This window comes from Salvelinus namaycush, chromosome 26 (assembly GCF_016432855.1).
Source record: "Salvelinus namaycush isolate Seneca chromosome 26, SaNama_1.0, whole genome shotgun sequence".
In the NCBI taxonomy this organism is placed as follows: domain Eukaryota; kingdom Metazoa; phylum Chordata; class Actinopteri; order Salmoniformes; family Salmonidae; genus Salvelinus; species Salvelinus namaycush.
The window spans coordinates 381,374-399,363 of NC_052332.1; the positions used below are offsets into that span (position 1 = coordinate 381,374).

Sequence of the window (17,990 nt, forward strand, 5' to 3'; positions counted from 1 at the left end):
AGCCCTTCAGGAAAGGACTCTCTACCTCTCCCCTCTGTCGATATCACCACCCTATGTCCTTACTGCGGCGACCTGGACTAAGAAGCACGCCATTTAGTCTTCTTTTATAATATAAAACCAATTTCAGTGCGAGCGGTTCCAGCGGTGCCTCCGCAACGGGGGTAAATATTCATTATTAAAATGTTTCCCCGAGCAGTTGGGAAATCCAAATATGAGATGAGATGGCTCAGCCCTATTGTCCCGAGGGAACATTGACTATCACCCAATATTCCCTCATTCCTTCCCTCAATCCCTCCCCCAGGCATCCCAGAATAACAGCATTGATCAGTGATTATGTTACTGGGGGTGTGGGTGGGGATGGAGGAAGACGTCAGGCGTCAGTCATTTCTATGGGAGCTATTTGGGTCCCCTTGTTACCGGATGCAGCAGCATAGTCAGTATTGTGCAGTTATAGCTTCTTTCTCGATCCGGATGTAAAGGGAGAGACTGAGCGATGAGGTATGTTCTGTAGGTAAGGAAATTATAATATTATATGGACATTTAGCTAGCAGACGCTTTTATGCAAAGCAACTTAGGCAATACGGTTGTTCAGTAGCTATTGCTCGAGCGAGAAATCACAAAACGACTGATAGAGGTATTGTATTTGATTAGGGGAAATTGTGCAACGTTGGTAAGTTAAGTATTGGGCAAAGGGGCTTGGGCTGGGTTGTTGGGTTTGGGAGATAGGGTCAGGAATAACTCCTGACCAAGTGACCAGAAAGTAACCACGATACTCTAGGCTCTACATCTAGGCTATTTGTGGTCAGGAAAAACTCCAAGCCCAACCATGGGAAATGGTATATCCCTCCCCTCTTTACACCTTTCTATCGCTCGCTCAGCTTTTCCCTCTGCATCTCCATGCTAAGCATGAAAAATGTCTGTGATCAATACCTCCAGGCCTGCTCCTGCTTCTAACCACAGGCTGGGGGGTGGCAGAGCTACCTGGGGGCTGGAGTGCTGTGTCAGCATCCACTCAAGACCTCAAACACCCCTCTACTCCTCTCCTTCTCTCATCACCTCTGTCAACCAACACTTCCTCAACACAATCCCTCACTCACCCGTTTCTCACTTTTAACGCTACACACTTCCATCCCCCTTCTCTTCTCCTCCCCTCCTCCCTCCATTCCAATGTGGCTGTTAAATACCATTCAAATGTCACCCTGCTATTTTGATTGGAATAATAATTTTGAGAGGTGGGAGAAATGGCTTGTTGATGCTAAGCAGGCGGTGCAACAGCGAAAGCCATCTCTCCCTGTCACAAAGTTGCCGTGTAAGAGGTTCCCAGTTCCTGCCCGGCACCACGGCGCTACAGTAGATGTGGACACAGGTTTATGTTAAGACCACCGAGGCCATGTGTTAGTGTCGTTCATCATCACGCCTTAGTAGACCAATGACAGCGACAGTACTAGGATCCATGCACAGGGAGTGACAGAGGGTCAGTGTAAAATACCTAGGATTAGTGTGGTTATGTATGTTGGGGAGTGTGAAAGTGTGTATGAATGTAACAGTGATTTAATTATAGCTTTTTAAACTAACAATAAGAGTAGCGTTCAAAACCAAAAAAACGAACATGTGTTTCAGGGGTTTGACCTATTTTCAGTGTATGAACCTTGAAGTAAACTCATTTACCCCAGCAGCCAACACATCTCTCTATAAAACGCCTTAGTTGTGCTCAGCGGAGAGCAAACCGTAGTAGAACGTAGCAGAACATTTGCATCAGAAAATGGACAAGTTCAGGTCGTACGTCCCCGTTTCACTCTGTTTGAAAGTCTCCGCCGTACTGAACGTGACGCTGTTCTCTATAGCATTTTAATAGTAACACAATCTTACCTTGCGGGCACCTCGATGTTGGAGATAGCGTAAAAGTACTTGAGCAGGTTGTCCCTCTGCATGTAGGTTCCCCCCAGGGCCGGCCTGAGCAGCCTCAGCCTGAGGTTAGTGAAGGTAAAGAATTCCCTCAGGCCCTTCATGCTCTCCATACGGGTGTACAAGCTGTCCATGTTGAGCAACCTCGGCCCGGCAAACACTGCGAAACGCTCCCGAACCTCGAACTTTACGTTCTTATCATTCTTCGATCCCACCCAGCGTGAGAACTGCTCAGTGCAGATGACAAGGGTAATATTTGCAGGCGATAGGTCGGGGACACGCTTTGGTGCCATGTTAAAGGACTCGAGACAATCGTCAGCGTAGAACTGGTAGGGCTGCCAGGTGCGGCCGTGGTCCATGGACTTGTCCAGCACCATTATTGTGGGGCGGCCATACTCAAAGGTAATGGCGATGTCGTCCGTCAGCTCCAGGCTCTTGTTCCAGGCTAGGGAGATGTTGGCCAAGAGGGGTTCTGGATAACGGGCCCATGTGACTGTCTGCCAGTAGGTGATGCGGCCGGTGTGCTCGCGGTCCTGCATCAGCTGAGGAGGGTGGGCCAGGTCCGGGTTGGAGGCGTCACACTCGTCACTGCACAGGTACGGGTTCTCCTGTAGAGTCAAAAGAACACAAACGAGTCAGTGGACAAACAGTAAATGGATGCACTAAATGATTCTCAAGTCTTAGGTGAAATGAAATATAGTCTATCATCAGTCCCTCCAGGAATCTGCAATCACAATTCTCTTTAGCAAAATCAACAATTCCCCGCAAATTTGACCAATCACAACTATTTCCGCATAAAACTGTCAAATCATCACTATATTATCATCACCACAGTACACAGAGGGCTTGCAATTTCAACCAATCACTGGACATTTACTGCATAATATGGTTCAATCGAGGCTCACATCAACAATCCTTTACCCTCGTGAGCTAATTTTCACAAGAGATTTGACAAAATCACCTACTGGCAGACAGTCACATGGTCCCGTTACCCTGAACCCCTCTTAACCAACATATTGTCATGCAAAATGTCTGAACTTACGCAGCAAAATCAAGCATTTTCGGCCACAAATATCACAAAAAATGCAAAATCCTGGACTGTATGATGCAAAAGAAGAAATCCCTGTACCTACTTTCATGCTACTGGCATTCATCCTAAAACTTAAACCGAAACATTTAATATTAAAATAAAAAAGTGAAAAGTAAATGATTTCATGCTTAATCGAGTCGGTGAACTGTGCCTGTACAAAAAACTAACCAGTCAGTCAAACCCACACTAATAACAAAATAAAGTTTACAGTTCTGTGCAGGGGGAGTTTATAAATCATCTGATTTATGATGACACTGAGATAAGAGAAAAAAACAAGCCTATGCAAAATCTAGTGGTGCTAGGGTAAGAGAAACTTCTCAGAAGAAAGGAAAAGGGGGATACCTAGTCAGTTTTACAACTAAATATATTCAATTGTAAAATGTTTCGCTTCGGTGTGCCGTACTGCACACTAACCTGCTGTGTTCAGGTCATCAATCCCTGTTAAGAGGGGAAGAATGAAACGCCAGCAGTACTACAGATTTTGAAGCTCGGAATTGAACAGCCCTGCTATAGAAGATATTGCAGTGTGGGTGGCTATGACTTAATAGTGAAACGACTGGGTCTTCTCTCCCAACAACAACATTAGATGAGAACCTCCCACTCTCACTGGGGAGAGGTGGCATGCTTGTTTCCTCTCTGTAACTATTACTACATTTCCAGGATTTCCAGAAATCCCAGTTGGAAGATTCCTAGAATCAGCAGGGAATAAGCAGGAAATCCTGAATCCTCCAACCAGGATTTGTGGAAAACCTGGGCATTTTCACAAAGTTACCAGAATCTGGTCCTGGGCCAAAAAAAGTTACAAATATTTGTCCAACCTTCACTCCTGCTTCAGACACAATGAGGATTAGTGACATGACGTAAGGAAACGACCATTGACCTACAAATCCTATTGAAAATTATTACACTGTACAGACACTGTCCCAGATGCACAAGGACATATAGGTTACTCTCGACCCGGATTTCTCTTTTGACGAACATATCAAGAATATTTCAAGGACAAACTTTTTTCCATCTTCATAACATTGCAAAAATCCTAAACTTTTTGCCAAAAATGATGCCGAAAAACGAATTCATGCTTTTGACACTTCTACATTAGACTACCGCAATCCTCTACTCTCCATCTAGCCGGATAAAGCACTAAATAAACTTCAGTTAGTGCTAAACACGGCTGCTAGAATATTGACGAGAACCCAACAGTTTGATCATATTACTCCAGTGCTAGCCTCTGCTTCCTGTTAAGGCTAGGGTTGATTTCAAGGTTTTACTGCTAACCTACAAAGCATTACATGGGCTTGCTCCTACCTATCTCTCCGATTTGGTCCTGCCGTACATACCTACACGTCCACTATGGTCACAAGACGCAGGCCTCCTTATTGTCTCTAGAATTTCTAAGCAAACAGCTGGAGGCAGGACTTTCTCCTATAGAGCTCAAATTTTATGGAATGGTCTGGCTATCCATCTCTTCAGTAGGTCCTATGATTGAGTGTAGTCTGTCCCAGGGGTGTGAATGTGAATGGCAAGGCACTGGAGCGACAAACCGCCCTTGCTGTCTCTGCCTGGCTCCCCTCTCTCCACTGGGATGCTATGCCTCTGACCCTATTACGGGGCTGGGTCACTGGCTTACTAGTGCTCTTCCATGCCATCCCTAGGAGGGTTGCGTCACTTGAGTGGGTTGAGTCACTGACGTGATCTTCCTGTCCCGTTGTGCACCCCCTCGGGCTCGTGCGGTGGAGGAGATCTTCATAGGCTATACTCAGCATTGTCTTAGGGTAGTAAGTTGGTGGTCTGTTGATATCCCTCTATTGGTGTGGGGGCTGTGCTTTGGCAGTGAGTGGGGTTATATCCTTCCTGGTTTGCCCTGTCCGGTTGGCCCCGTCCGGGGGTATTGTCGGACAGGGCCACAGTGTCCCCCGACCCCCCCGTCTCAGCCTCCAGTATCTACGCTTCAAAAGTCTATGTGCCGAGGGGCTAGGGTCAGTCTGTTATATCTGGTGTAATTCTCCTGTCTTATCTGGTGTCCTGTGTGAATTTAAGTATGCTCCCTCTAATTCTCTCTCCCGCCTGGAGTACCTGAGCCCTAGAACCATGCCTCAGTACTACCTGGCCTGATGACTCCTGACTGTCCCCAGTCCACCTGGTCGTGCTCCTGCTCCAGTTTCAACTGTTCTGCCTGCGGCTACGCAATCCTGACCTGTTCACCGGATGTGCTACCTTGTCCCAGACCTGCTGTTTTCGACTCTCTCACTCTACCACACCTGCTGTCTCAACCTCTGAATGCTCGGCTATGAAAAGCCAACTGACATTTACTCTGCGGTACTGACCTGTTGCACCCTCTACAAACACTGTGATTATTATTTGACCCTGCTGGTCATCTATAAACGTTTGAACATCTTGAAGAACAATCTGGTCTTAATTGCCATGTACTCTTCTAATCTTCACCTGGCACAGCCAGAAGATGACCTCTAGGTTTCTTCCGAGGTTCCTGCCTTTATGGGGAGTTTTTCTTAGCCACCGTGCTTCTACATCTGCATTGCTTGCTGTTTGGGGTTTTAGGCTGGGTTTCTGTATACTAATAAATAAATGTGATTGACATACCGGTACTGTATAGCAATACGTAGGACAGAGTGACGGAAGGTCTGTATAAAGAATGACGCCAATATATTATAGTGTTTGTGGATTGGGTGTTTTGCATGTACAGTGGGGTTACTTGGCACCCTTGATAAAGGTGAGCAAAAAAGACTGTATAAAATAAATAATACAAATACTGAGCTATATTGCATGCCAAAAACATTTAGAAAATTATATTATTTTATACTAATACAATTACTCAGAGAAAGATATATTGTTTAACAAGTACATACCTAAGTGTACTAACCATTAAGGGCACCTGCACTTTCCATGACAGACTGACCAGGTGAAACCAGGTGAAAGCGACGATCCCTTATTGATGTCACCTGTTAAGTGCCTTGACACAGCCCTTAGCCGTGGTATATTGTCCGTATACTACAAACCCCCGAGGTGCCTTATTGCTATTATAAACTGGTTACCAACGTAATTAGAGCAGTAAAAATAAAATGGTCATACCCGTGGTATATGGTCTGATATACCACAGCTGTCAGCCAATCAGCATTCAAGGCTCGAACCACCCAGTTTATAATACTATTTATGTTACTTTGCGTTACCTTTATGACTGTCAGGCTTGATAACTACACTGCTCAAAAAAATAAAGGGAACACTTAAACAACACAATGTAACTCCAAGTCAATCACACTTCTGTGAAATCAAACTGTCCACTTAGGAAGCAACACTGATTGACAATAAATTTCACATGCTGTTGTGCAAATGGAATAGACAAAAGGTGGAAATTATAGGCAATTAGCAAGACACCCCCAAAAAAGGAGTGATTCTGCAGGTGGTGACCGCAGACCACTTCTCAGTTCCTATGCTTCCTGGCTGATGTTTTGGTCACTTTTGAATGCTGGCGGTGCTCTCACTCTAGTGGTAGCATGAGACGGAGTCTACAACCCACACAAGTGGCTCAGGTAGTGCAGTTCATCCAGGATGGCACATCAATGCGAGCTGTGGCAAAAAGGTTTGCTGTGTCTGTCAGCGTAGTGTCCAGAGCATGGAGGCGCTACCAGGAGACAGGCCAGTACATCAGGAGACGTGGAGGAGGCCGTAGGAGGGCAACAACCCAGCAGCAGGACCGCTACCTCCGCCTTTGTGCAAGGAGGTGCACTGCCAGAGCCCTGCAAAATGACCTCCAGCAGGCCACAAATGTGCATGTGTCAGCATATGGTCTCACAAGGGGTCTGAGGATCTCATCTCGGTACCTAATGGCAGTCAGGCTACCTCTGGCGAGCACATGGAGGGCTGTGCGGCCCCACAAAGAAATGCCACCCCACACCATGACTGACCCATCGCCAAACCGGTCATGCTGGAGGATGTTGCAGGCAGCAGAACGTTCTCCACGGCGTCTCCAGACTCTGTCACGTCTGTCACATGTGCTCATGTGCTCAGTGTGAACCTGCTTTCATCTGTGAAGAGCACAGGGCGCCAGTGGCGAATTTGCCAATCTTGGTGTTCTCTGGCAAATGCCAAACGTCCTGCACGGTGTTGGGCTGTAAGCACAACCCCCACCTGTGGACGTCGGGCCCTCATACCACCCTCATGGAGTCTGTTTCTGACCGTTTGAGCAGACACATGCACATTTGTGGCCTGCTGGAGGTCATTTTGCAGGGCGCTGGCAGTGCACCTCCTTGCACAAAGGCGGAGGTAGCGGTCCTGCTGCTGGGTTGTTGCCCTCCTACGGCCTCCTCCACGTCTCCTGATGTACTGGCCTGTCTCCTGGTAGCGCCTCCATGCTCTGGACACTACGCTGACAGACACAGCAAACCTTTTTGCCACAGCTCGCATTGATGTGCCATCCTGGATGAACTGCACTACCTGAGCCACTTGTGTGGGTTGTAGACTCCGTCTCATGCTACCACTAGAGTGAGAGCACCGCCAGCATTCAAAAGTGACCAAAACATCAGCCAGGAAGCATAGGAACTGAGAAGTGGTCTGCGGTCACCACCTGCAGAATCACTCCTTTTTTGGGGGTGTCTTGCTAATTGCCTATAATTTCCACCTTTTGTCTATTCCATTTGCACAACAGCATGTGAAATTTATTGTCAATCAGTGTTGCTTCCTAAGTGGACAGTTTGATTTCACAGAAGTGTGATTGACTTGGAGTTACATTGTGTTGTTTAAGTGTTCCCTTTATTTTTTTGAGCAGTGTATTTTCTCCTTTCATATGTAGCGCTGTTTTCCTGTGCTGTGCTATTGTAACAGGGTTGATTATGTTTCCACTTGCCTCTAAAGAAAGGTGTATTTAATGTTCAAGCATTCTTATTGGTTGGTTCAATTCCGATGACAATAAAGCTTGTTGTTATTCGCCCCGCTTGCAGATAGGGCGAGATCGCGAACGTCAGGTCTCCCCAGTATGAAAATGTGATGCAAGGGGTAGGTCACGTTCTGAATACTATTTTACAATGTGTACAAGTTTGCTGTACATTGCTGATTTATACATGTGTGGGTATATGGTACCTGTTAGGGATTGAGGGGCTTTCTGGGATGTGCTTTGGTATATGATTTCTGTATATAACTGTTAGCTAGCCTGCACCGATGTAACATAAGCTCACTGCTAACACAGTTGTTTCCATGCTACAGATTTTACCATCGACTGCCATCAACATCATTAAGCCCTACACAACTAACGTGCTGTTTCCTATTTAACAACAGATAATAATGTTCAACTGGGACCACTGGCTGGGGTGATTTATTTGGACAAAACACAACGCAAGGAGAGTACGATTAACATCTGTTACACTATCATAAGGGTTGCTTAATTCGTCATATATAAAGTAAGCCAAACATCTGTACAGGTTTCCTATCTTTTCATTCAACATCTTTCTATCGAGCCGCCAGTTCTGGTTATAGACCACACGTACACGGACCCCTGGAGATTTATCAAGGGCACACTTGCCACTAGACGGGAAAGCCCTTTGTTACCACAGAAGCGATCAATGGCAAAGATCAGAGGTGCACCCTCTATACATTTCTATGGACAGTGCACTCTATACATTTCTATGGACAGCAGCTGTCATGACATTTCTCCAAACAGCCTTTCTCTGCTCGCTCGAAAACTAAATGAGGAAACAAATTGGATTATGGAAACACGTGCTCAGTAAAGATATGATTCTGAAAGTAATGCACAAGTTGTTTGCCAAAATATCTGTAATAATATTACGCAATTTGAAAAAATTACGCATTTCTTTACTCCCTTACTCATAAAAGTAATCCGATTACATAACACGTTAGCCCCCAGCACTGAACGGCAAAGAACATTTTTCTAAAATGTTTTATGTTATACAAGAACACATTGGGAGGGATCTTAGACCATTCCTCCATACAGCATTTTTCCAGATCCTTGATATCAATGCTTATGGACTGCCCACTTCAATTCAACCACAGGTATTCAATAGTGTTCCGGAGACTGAGATGGCCATTGCAAAATGTTGATTTTGTCAAGGATGTCAAGGATCTGGAAAGATGCTACTTGTGTCTGAACGGTCAAATCTGATTTATTTTTCCTCAAGTGGTTTTTAGACTGTTATTTGGCATAGCTAGTGTTGACAGTTTGACAAGGACATGTAGTAGCTAACTATTTTGCTAATTGTGTCACGCCCTGACCTTAGTTATCTTTGTTTTCTTTATTATTTTGGTTAGGTCAGGGTGTGACGAGGGTGGTTTGTTTAGTTTTTGTATTGTCTAGGGGTTTTTGTAAGTCTAGGTTGTCTATGGTTGCCTAGATTGGTCTCAATCAGAGGTAGCTGTTTATTGTTGTCTCTGATTGGGGACCATATTTAGGTAGCCATATTCCTTGGGTAGTTTGTGGGTTCTTATTCTATGTCTATGTATAGTTGCCTGTCAGCACTCGTGTTATATAGCTTCCACGTTCGTTTTGTTACTTTGTTAAGTGTTCATTCGTTTAATTAAAGAGAATGTATGCATACCACGCTGCGCCTTGGTCTCATCACTATGACGAACGTGACAAATTGTTCACAAATAAATGAGTGAATGTTCTAGTAAGCTAAACAGCTAGCTAGTTGACTGGTGTTTTTATATAGTTGGATCATCATATCCTTTGAGGCTTTAAAAGGGTTCTAACACTAGGATTTTGAACATTTAAAGTAACTGGGAAACGTCCATGGCAGGCATTGTTGTCACCTTAGCTTCTGAGTGATGGGAAACACAAGAACCACCACCAATCAACCTACACCACTCACACCCGTTGTTACTAACTAGCATAGCCATGTCATCAAATAACTCTGATTTGGTCACTTGTAACTTGCTGTTTGGACAGTCAGCATTCAAAAACAGATTTGAAAAACAAAACTGATTTGAGCATTAAGACCTGCAGTGTGAACAAAGCTTTAGATCCCTCCTAATGTGTTCTCCAATATCATGAAAAAGGCTCACATGCAAGGTGAGGTATTGAAAGGTATTGAAAAAAGGGGTGTCAATTTTGACCCCAATCTTTGAGAAAAAAATATTACTAATTAAACAAAATCGCTTTCTCTGAGCAATTGCATTAGTATAAAATAATATAATTTCCCACCAAAAAATGTGCATACAATACAGCGCAGTATTTACATGATTTATTTTATATTATTTTTTGCTCATCTTTGTCAAGGGTGACAAAAATGTCAGACGCCGCTGTACATCTGGATGTGGTGCGTGTGTTGAGTATGAGGGACTGAGCTGTGATGCGCTAAATGATTCACTGAAAGCTGCAGATGACCTGATTGTCTGTCCTCTCTGTCTCTCAGATAATCAGGGACGGGATGTATTTCATTTTGTATGGGAGGGTTGTGAGTGTGTGTCGGTATTTGTTTAAACCCTCCCCCTCCCATACCCTCTTTCCTTACCCCCTCTCTCCTTATCCTGCTACTCTCTCCTCTTCTCTGGCCCACATAGCTACCTTCTGCCAGCAGTGTGTACACACATGCACACACACACAGAGATCCTGGCCAACTGCTACGGCAGGTGGCCGGCATCACTAAGTCCCTCCAGCAATTATCCTAGCTGGGATCCTGTCACCGTGATGACCAGCGCGATGGAACTCTGTCGCCGTGTCTACACGCAGTGGGCCATGGTGATAAGTGGGTTCTTGTTTTGGGCGGGACTCGTCCCAATCAGAACAGAAGCTTGCTCATTCCTTAGGTACATATGTCTGACTCGGAACACTCAATAACCATGTTCTAAAAAGTATACAGTGTTTTATGATTCGATAGGACACGTCCCAATTGGAACAGACGCTTGCTTAAGCCCTCGATCCCTACACCTGAGGGACCTAGATTTGGATACCAACACTCAGTCATCATGGCCTAAAAAGACTAAAACCTAAGTATGATACGCAGAGACATTTTGATTAGTAATTTGGAAAATTTATGTAGCAGACTAATATACACTGAGTGTACAAAACATTAGGAACACCTTAATATTGAGTTGCACCACCTTTTGCCCTTAGAACAGCCTCAATTATTTGGGTCATGGACTTTACAAGGTGTTGAAAGTGTTCCACAGGGATGCTGGCCCATGTTGACTCACAGTTGTGTCAAGTTGGCTGGTGGAACATTCTTGATATGTTATGTTTTTGGTATGCTATTTTAATAATGAGAATTAACCAATGATATCAGGCCACACCCGGCCATGATTATAGACATCTGTGTGTCTTTTGACACTATATAAAATGAGTCATCCCGCAGTGTTTGTCATTATACCCTGACGAAGACAGCTTGTCTGTCGAAACGTTGGACATAAATATTTTTGCATCTAAGCTCCTAGAGTGTGCGGCTCTCCTTTATTTTTTAAAGAGTCTTGATACACATAGGAAATTGTTGAGTGTGAAAAAGCCGGCAGCATTGCAGTTCTTGACATACTCAAACTGGTGCGACTGGCACGTACTACCATACCCCGTTCAAAGGCACTGACATCTTTTGCCTTGCCCCTTCACCCTCTGAATGGTACACATACAAAATCCATGTCTCAATGCTTAAAAACCCTTCTTTAACCTGTATCCTCCCCTTTATCTACACTGATTGAAGTGAATTTAACAAGTGACATCAATAAGGGATTATAGCTTTCACCTGGATCCACCTGATCAGTCTATGTCATGGAAAGAGTAGATGTTCCTAATGTTTGTACACTCAGTGTAGGTGGGCACATCCATCTTGATGAGAGAGGAAACATTATAACAAGTTAAGAGACATCCCAACACTGGAGGTCTATGTACCGAACATTCATATATTCAATTAAAAGATAAACAGCCAAATTGCATTGATATTGGGAGTGATTATCTAAAAAGCAATAGGACTCAATCAAATTCAAATTTCCTACACCAACAAGAGGGATGTTTTGTAAATTTTTTTGTAACTTTGTAACTCTCTCGCTCTCTCTCTCTCTCTCTCTCTCGTTGTAGTACTTTCCAGGTATTGCCAGCAAGGGGAATAAAGTCCATGACAGCCAAAGAACACAATGTAGTGTTTAGAACAATCATCAAATGAAATGAGCCTCCCATAAAAATAAAAAAACACAGTGGGACAGACATGGGATATTGCTTTCTTGCATTATGTTGTTTTGTTCAGAGATGTGAGTTTAGGTCACTAGAGGACTGTCTCCCTTGCCCTGTTGGGGAATGTGATTGTCCTGTACATAAAAATGTGTGTGTCTGTTATTGGTGTTACTTGTTGTCAGTTGTTATGCTGGTGAGTGTGAGCGATAGTGGGACTAGTAGTGTGACATAGTAGGATGAGTGATGAAATGTGTATGTGCGTGCGAGCGTGTGGGTATCGGTGTGAGTATTGCGTGTGGGTGTGCTGATGTGTGAGACAGAGAGTGTGTGTCTGCGATATTTTGCTAACCCTCTTTTGCCACGGTTAATTACAGGCTCAGTTTCCCTGAGGAGTCCCAGTGACATAGGAAAGGCTGGTGTGTGTGTGCGTGCATATGAATGCCTGAATCTGCATGTATGCATCTGTACATGCATTCGTCTATATAGTACCAATCAAAGGTTTGGACACACCTACTCATTCAAGGGTTTTTCTTTATATGTTACTATTTTCTACATTGTAGAATAATAGTGAAGACATCAAAACTATGAAATAGCACATATGGAATCATGTAGTAACCAAAAAAAGTGTTTAAAAAATCTAAATCACCCTTTGCCCTGATGACAGCTTTGCACAATCTTGGCATTCTCTCAACCAGCTTCATGAGGTAGTCCGCTGGAATGCATTTCAATTAACAGTTGTGCCTTGTTAAAAAGTTAATTTGCGGAAATTCTTTCCTTCTTAATGCGTTTGAGCCAATCAGTTGTGTTGTGACAAGTTAGGGATGGTATACAGAAGATAGCCCTATTTGGTAAAAGACCAAGTCCATATTATGGCAAGAACAGCTCAAATAAGCAAAGAGAAACAACAGTCCATCATTACTTTAAGACATGAAGGCCCGTCAATCCGGAAAATTTCAAGAACTTGGACATTCGAGCAATGGACATTAGAGTGTTGGAAATTTGGTCTGATGAGACCAAATTTGAGATTTATGGTTCCACCCGCCATGTCTTTGTGAGACGCAGAGTAGTTGAACGAAAGATCCCCGCATGTGTAGTTCCCACCGTGAAGCATGAAGGAGGAGGTGTAATGGTGTGGGGGTGCTTTGCTGGTGACACTGTCAGATTTTTATTTTATTCAAGGCACACTTAACCAGCATGGCTACCACAGCATTCTGCAGCGATACACCATCCCATCTGGTTTGCGCTTAGTGGGACTATCATTTGTTTTCAACAGGTCAATGACCCAACACACCTCCAGGATGTTTAAGGGCTATTTGACCAATAAACTCTTTCAAGACTGTTGGAAAAGCATTCCAGGTGAAGCTGGTTGAGAGAATGCCAAGAGTGTGCAAAGCTGTCATCAAGGCAAAGGGTGGCTACTTTGAAGAATCTAAAATATATTTAGATTTGTTTAACACTTTTTTTGGTTACTACATGATTCCATGTGTTACTTCACAGTTTTGATGTCTTTACAGGTTTGATGTCTTTACTATTTTTCTACAATGTAGAAAATAGTAAAAGTAAAGAAAAACCCTTGAATGAGTAGGTGTCCAAACTTTTGACTGGTACTGTACGCTTGAATGAGTAGGTGTCCAAACTTTTGACTGGTACTGTAATGCATGCAGCTGTGAAAAGCAGGCCAAAAAATAGGAGACAAATCCCAGTACTGGAAGAGAGGAGAGGTGACGAGAGAGGAGAGGGGTGATGAGGGCCGGGTCATCTGGCTGCTGCTCCACCACAGGACAGTGTGCCCAGATTACCAGCAGCCAGGTCTGCATTGTGTGGTAGGCTATCCTTTGGCGGCTTCTGCTGTGTGCAAATGAGACAGTGATGTCCCAATCCCCAGGGTTACTTATCTCTCCTTACCACTAGTTGCTCTGTTTGAGGGACACTCAAAAACTAGGGGGAGATTGAGCCTATGGCTACCATAGCTGTATGAAAATGTAACACTTAGCCTATGTTCCATTTATGAAACTCAGCCTAAGTACTAATAAAATAATACTCAACCAACTTTAGCAGCTTTGGGGACATATTTCAAGGGACACAGGATATCCTGCTATCTTTTTGCTATAAGTATCCCATGGCTAAAGACAGGAAATCTTAACTTACGAACCCTAGGCTATGTTCCCAATATTGTACTTCATCCAAGGATCCAAGAGGCAGAGAGGTGAAGTGGTATCATTGGGAGGCTTAAAGGTGGTGTGAGTTCTTCACCTCAGGCTGTCTGAGCCCAGTAACAGATCCTCCTTAGTCCCAATTTGAACCGCCTAAGGCTTTATTGATATCATTCCACCAACAAACCATGTGTAACTAAACAGTCTCAGCATGCATGTACATCATGTACACAAACACACACTCTCGTATGCACGCAGATATGAAACATTGCACCTAAAAGAAATAGAATTATAAACTATGAAAAGATCCACCACCATATTTTACAGTAGGTATTTGGTTCTTTTCTGCATATACATTCTCATTTCGACACCAAAGTGCTCTATTTTCATATAATCGAACCAAATCAAATCGCTCTTTGGGCACTCACACCAGTGGTGGGTTTGACATCGAAATGAGAATGCATGAGCAGAAAAGAACCCCATATCTACTGTAAAATATGGTGGTGGACCTTTGATGTTATGGGTCTATTTTGCTTCCAGTGGTCCTTGGGCTCTTGTTAAGGTTAACAGTATCATGAACTACCCCGTACCAGGACATTTTAGCTAAAAACCAGGTTGCCTCTGCTAGGAGGTTGAAACTTGGTGGATCTTCCTGCAAGACAATAACCCCAAACCCCCCAAATCCATAAAGAAATGGTTAATTGGCCACAAAAATCAACATTTTGCATATCTCAGTCTGCGACCTTGAAACCCAGTTGTTTGAATTGAAGCGCAGACAAATTATTTCAAGGATCTGGAAGGATTCTGTAAAGGAGGAATGATCTAAGAATTCTCCAACTCTGAAAACATTTGAGAAAAAGGGTCAGTGCCGTTACCCTCGCAAGGTGAGGTATAGAAAGGTATTGAAAACAGGGGTGTCAATAATTTTGACGCCTACTTTTTTGAGGAGAAAAAAAACTATTTTTTAAATATAATTTCCAAAGTTTTTTGAGCATAGAGTATAGTTTAGTATTTGAATGATTTATTTCACACAGTACTTTTTGCTCATCTTTATCAAGGGTGTCAATAATTTCAGACCCTATTGTTTATAGGCCTAAATAGCATCATTGATGATATAACTATACTGAACAAAAATATAAACGCAACATTCAACAATTTCAAAGATTTTACAGATGTATATTTCATAAAAAGGAAATCTGTCTATTGAAATATATTAATTAGTCCATAATCTATGGATTTCACATGACTGTGCAGGGGTGCAGACATGGTTGGGCCTGGGAGGGCATAGACCCACCCACTGGGGAGCAATACCCAGCCAATCAGAATGAGTTTTAACCCACAAAAGGGCTTTATTACAAACAGAAATACTCCTCAGCACACACATCCCCCCCTCCCTCAGACGATCGCGCAGGTGAAGAAACCGGATGTGGAGGTTCTGGGCTAGCATGGTTACACGTATTCTGTGGTTGTGAGGCCGGATGGATGTACTGCCAAATTCTCTAAAATGACATAGGAGGCAGCTTATGTTAGAGAAATTAACATTAAATTCTCTGGCAACAGCTCTGTTGGACATTCCTTGCAATCATCATGCCAATTGCATGCATTTTAGAGGGGCCTTTTATTGTCCCCAGCACAAGCTGCACCTGTGTAATGATCATGCTGTTTATTCAGCTTCTTGATATACCACATCTGTCAGGTGGATGGATTATCTTGGCAAAGGAGAACTGCTCACTAACAACTTTGTGCACAAACTTTGAGGAAAAAGCTTATTTGCTTTTTGTGCATATGGAAAATGTCAGGGATCTTTTGTTTCAGCTCATGAAACATAGGACCAACACTTTACACGTTGCGTTTATATTTTTGTTTACATTTCATTTCCTCTGTTAAACCTAACCTTTGGAATGACTTTGATAGCAACACTGAATCTATTTAGTAATTAGGTGGAGATCTCTCAATAATCATTCTCATGATAGCACATTGGTAGCAGTCAGTGACGAATATCAAAACTAGGGTTTGGTTAAAATCCTGGATGTGAGACCAAAGGGATAGCTCTAGATTAACTCTCCAGTAGGCAGTGCTGCACTGCCTATTGTTTTTTTCTGATAGTGGATATAAATGTTGAAAATCTGACATTGTTTCAAAGGTAAAAATTCAACATATGTTACACAATATTTGTCTATGATGACATAATCCTGTGGTTGAAATTTCACCCTTTTTGCAAATCCAATGTATTTTCCACATAGATTCCACGTCACAATACGTTGACAAATGTAGTTGAAACAACTTTTATTCAACCACTTCGTGCCCAATGGGTTTGCTCTTTTAGGACTATTCATTTGTTGTTGATGATTGAATCATTCCTTTGTTGCTTATGTTGAACTCCTACCCCCCCTGTCATGGCGCACCTGACAAAGTTCCTCAATCTTTTATTTCTGTGTAGTTTATGCAACTTTGTTAAAAGCTAGTTGTTCTATGTTCCCAGTTCAGCTCCATCTTTATCTGCCATGATCTAAAAATGTATCTATGCAGACCCTTGGTGTGCAGACTTTTTTTTTCCAGCCCAAGACTAACACATCTGATTCATCTAATCAAGAGCTTGGTGAATAGTTGGTCACTTCGCGATGATTAAGTCCCTGCCCTTTGTACACACCGCCCGTCGCTACTACCGATTGGATGGTTTAGTGAGGTCCTTGGATCGGCCCCGCTGAGGTCGGTCACGGCACTGGCGGAGCGTCGAGAAGACGATCAAACTTGACTATCAAGAGGAAGTGAAAGTCGTAACAAGGTTCCCATAGGTGATCATTAATGGGTTGCCAGCCGCGGGCGCGGGGCTGTGCTCCAAAAACAAAACTCTGCTGTGGGCTGGGTAGGGTAGGGGACTCACGCCCCCCGCCTCTCCCTTCCCTCGGAGCAGGGTTCATGACCAGGGGGGTGGCTTGAGCCCCAGCCCGGTTTCCCGCATCTTCATGTCGCCTGGGTTGCGCTCGACCAGCTCCACCCCCCCTTTCCCCGTTAAGCAAGGCCGCATGGCGCACCTGTGTGCAGGTTTTGTTGTGCAGTCTAACGCACATGCAAGTCAGAAGGTTTTCTCCAAACACACCACGTGGCGCAATGAAAGTGAGGAACAGTGCACGCCAGCTGAGGTGGGATCCCTGCCCTGTGGGGCCGGGAGCACCACCGGCTCGTCTCGCCCGCTCTGTCGGGAGATGGAGCGTGAGCGCATGCGATAGCACCCGAAATATGGTGAACTATGCCTGGGCAGGGCGAAGCCAGAGGAAACTCTGGTGGAGGTCCGTAGCGATCCTGAAGTGCAAATCGGTCATCCGACCTGGGTATAGGGGCGAAAGACAAATCGAACCATCTGGTACCTAGTTCCCTCCGAAGTTTCCCTCAGGATAACTGCCGCTCAAAGTCTCGCAGTTTTATCTGGTAAAGCGAATGATTAGAGGTCTTGGGGCCAAAACGATCTCAACCTATTCTCAAACTTTTTTTTATTTTTTATTATTACACCTTTATTTAACCAGGTAGGCCAGTTGAGACAAGTTCTCATTTACAACTGCGACCTGGCCAAGATAAAGCAAAGCAGTGCGACAAAAACAACTACATAGAGTTACACAAACAAACGTACAATCAATAACACAATAGAAAAATCTATGTACAGTGTATGCAAATGTAGAAGAGTAGGGAGGTAAGGCAATAAATAGGCCACAGAGGCGAAATA

General features: G+C 43.8%; 1 protein-coding gene across 1 annotated transcript in view; it reads right to left on the reverse strand.

Moving 5' to 3' along the window:
- Nucleotides 1-17,990, reverse strand: part of LOC120021827 (netrin-G2-like) — a 135,375-nt gene that overhangs the window by 106,769 nt on the left and 10,616 nt on the right. The window contains exon 2 of the mRNA XM_038965678.1: nt 1,870-2,513. Coding sequence (XP_038821606.1) covers nt 1,870-2,513 — 644 coding nt within the window. The remainder of the gene's footprint in view (nt 1-1,869; nt 2,514-17,990) is intronic.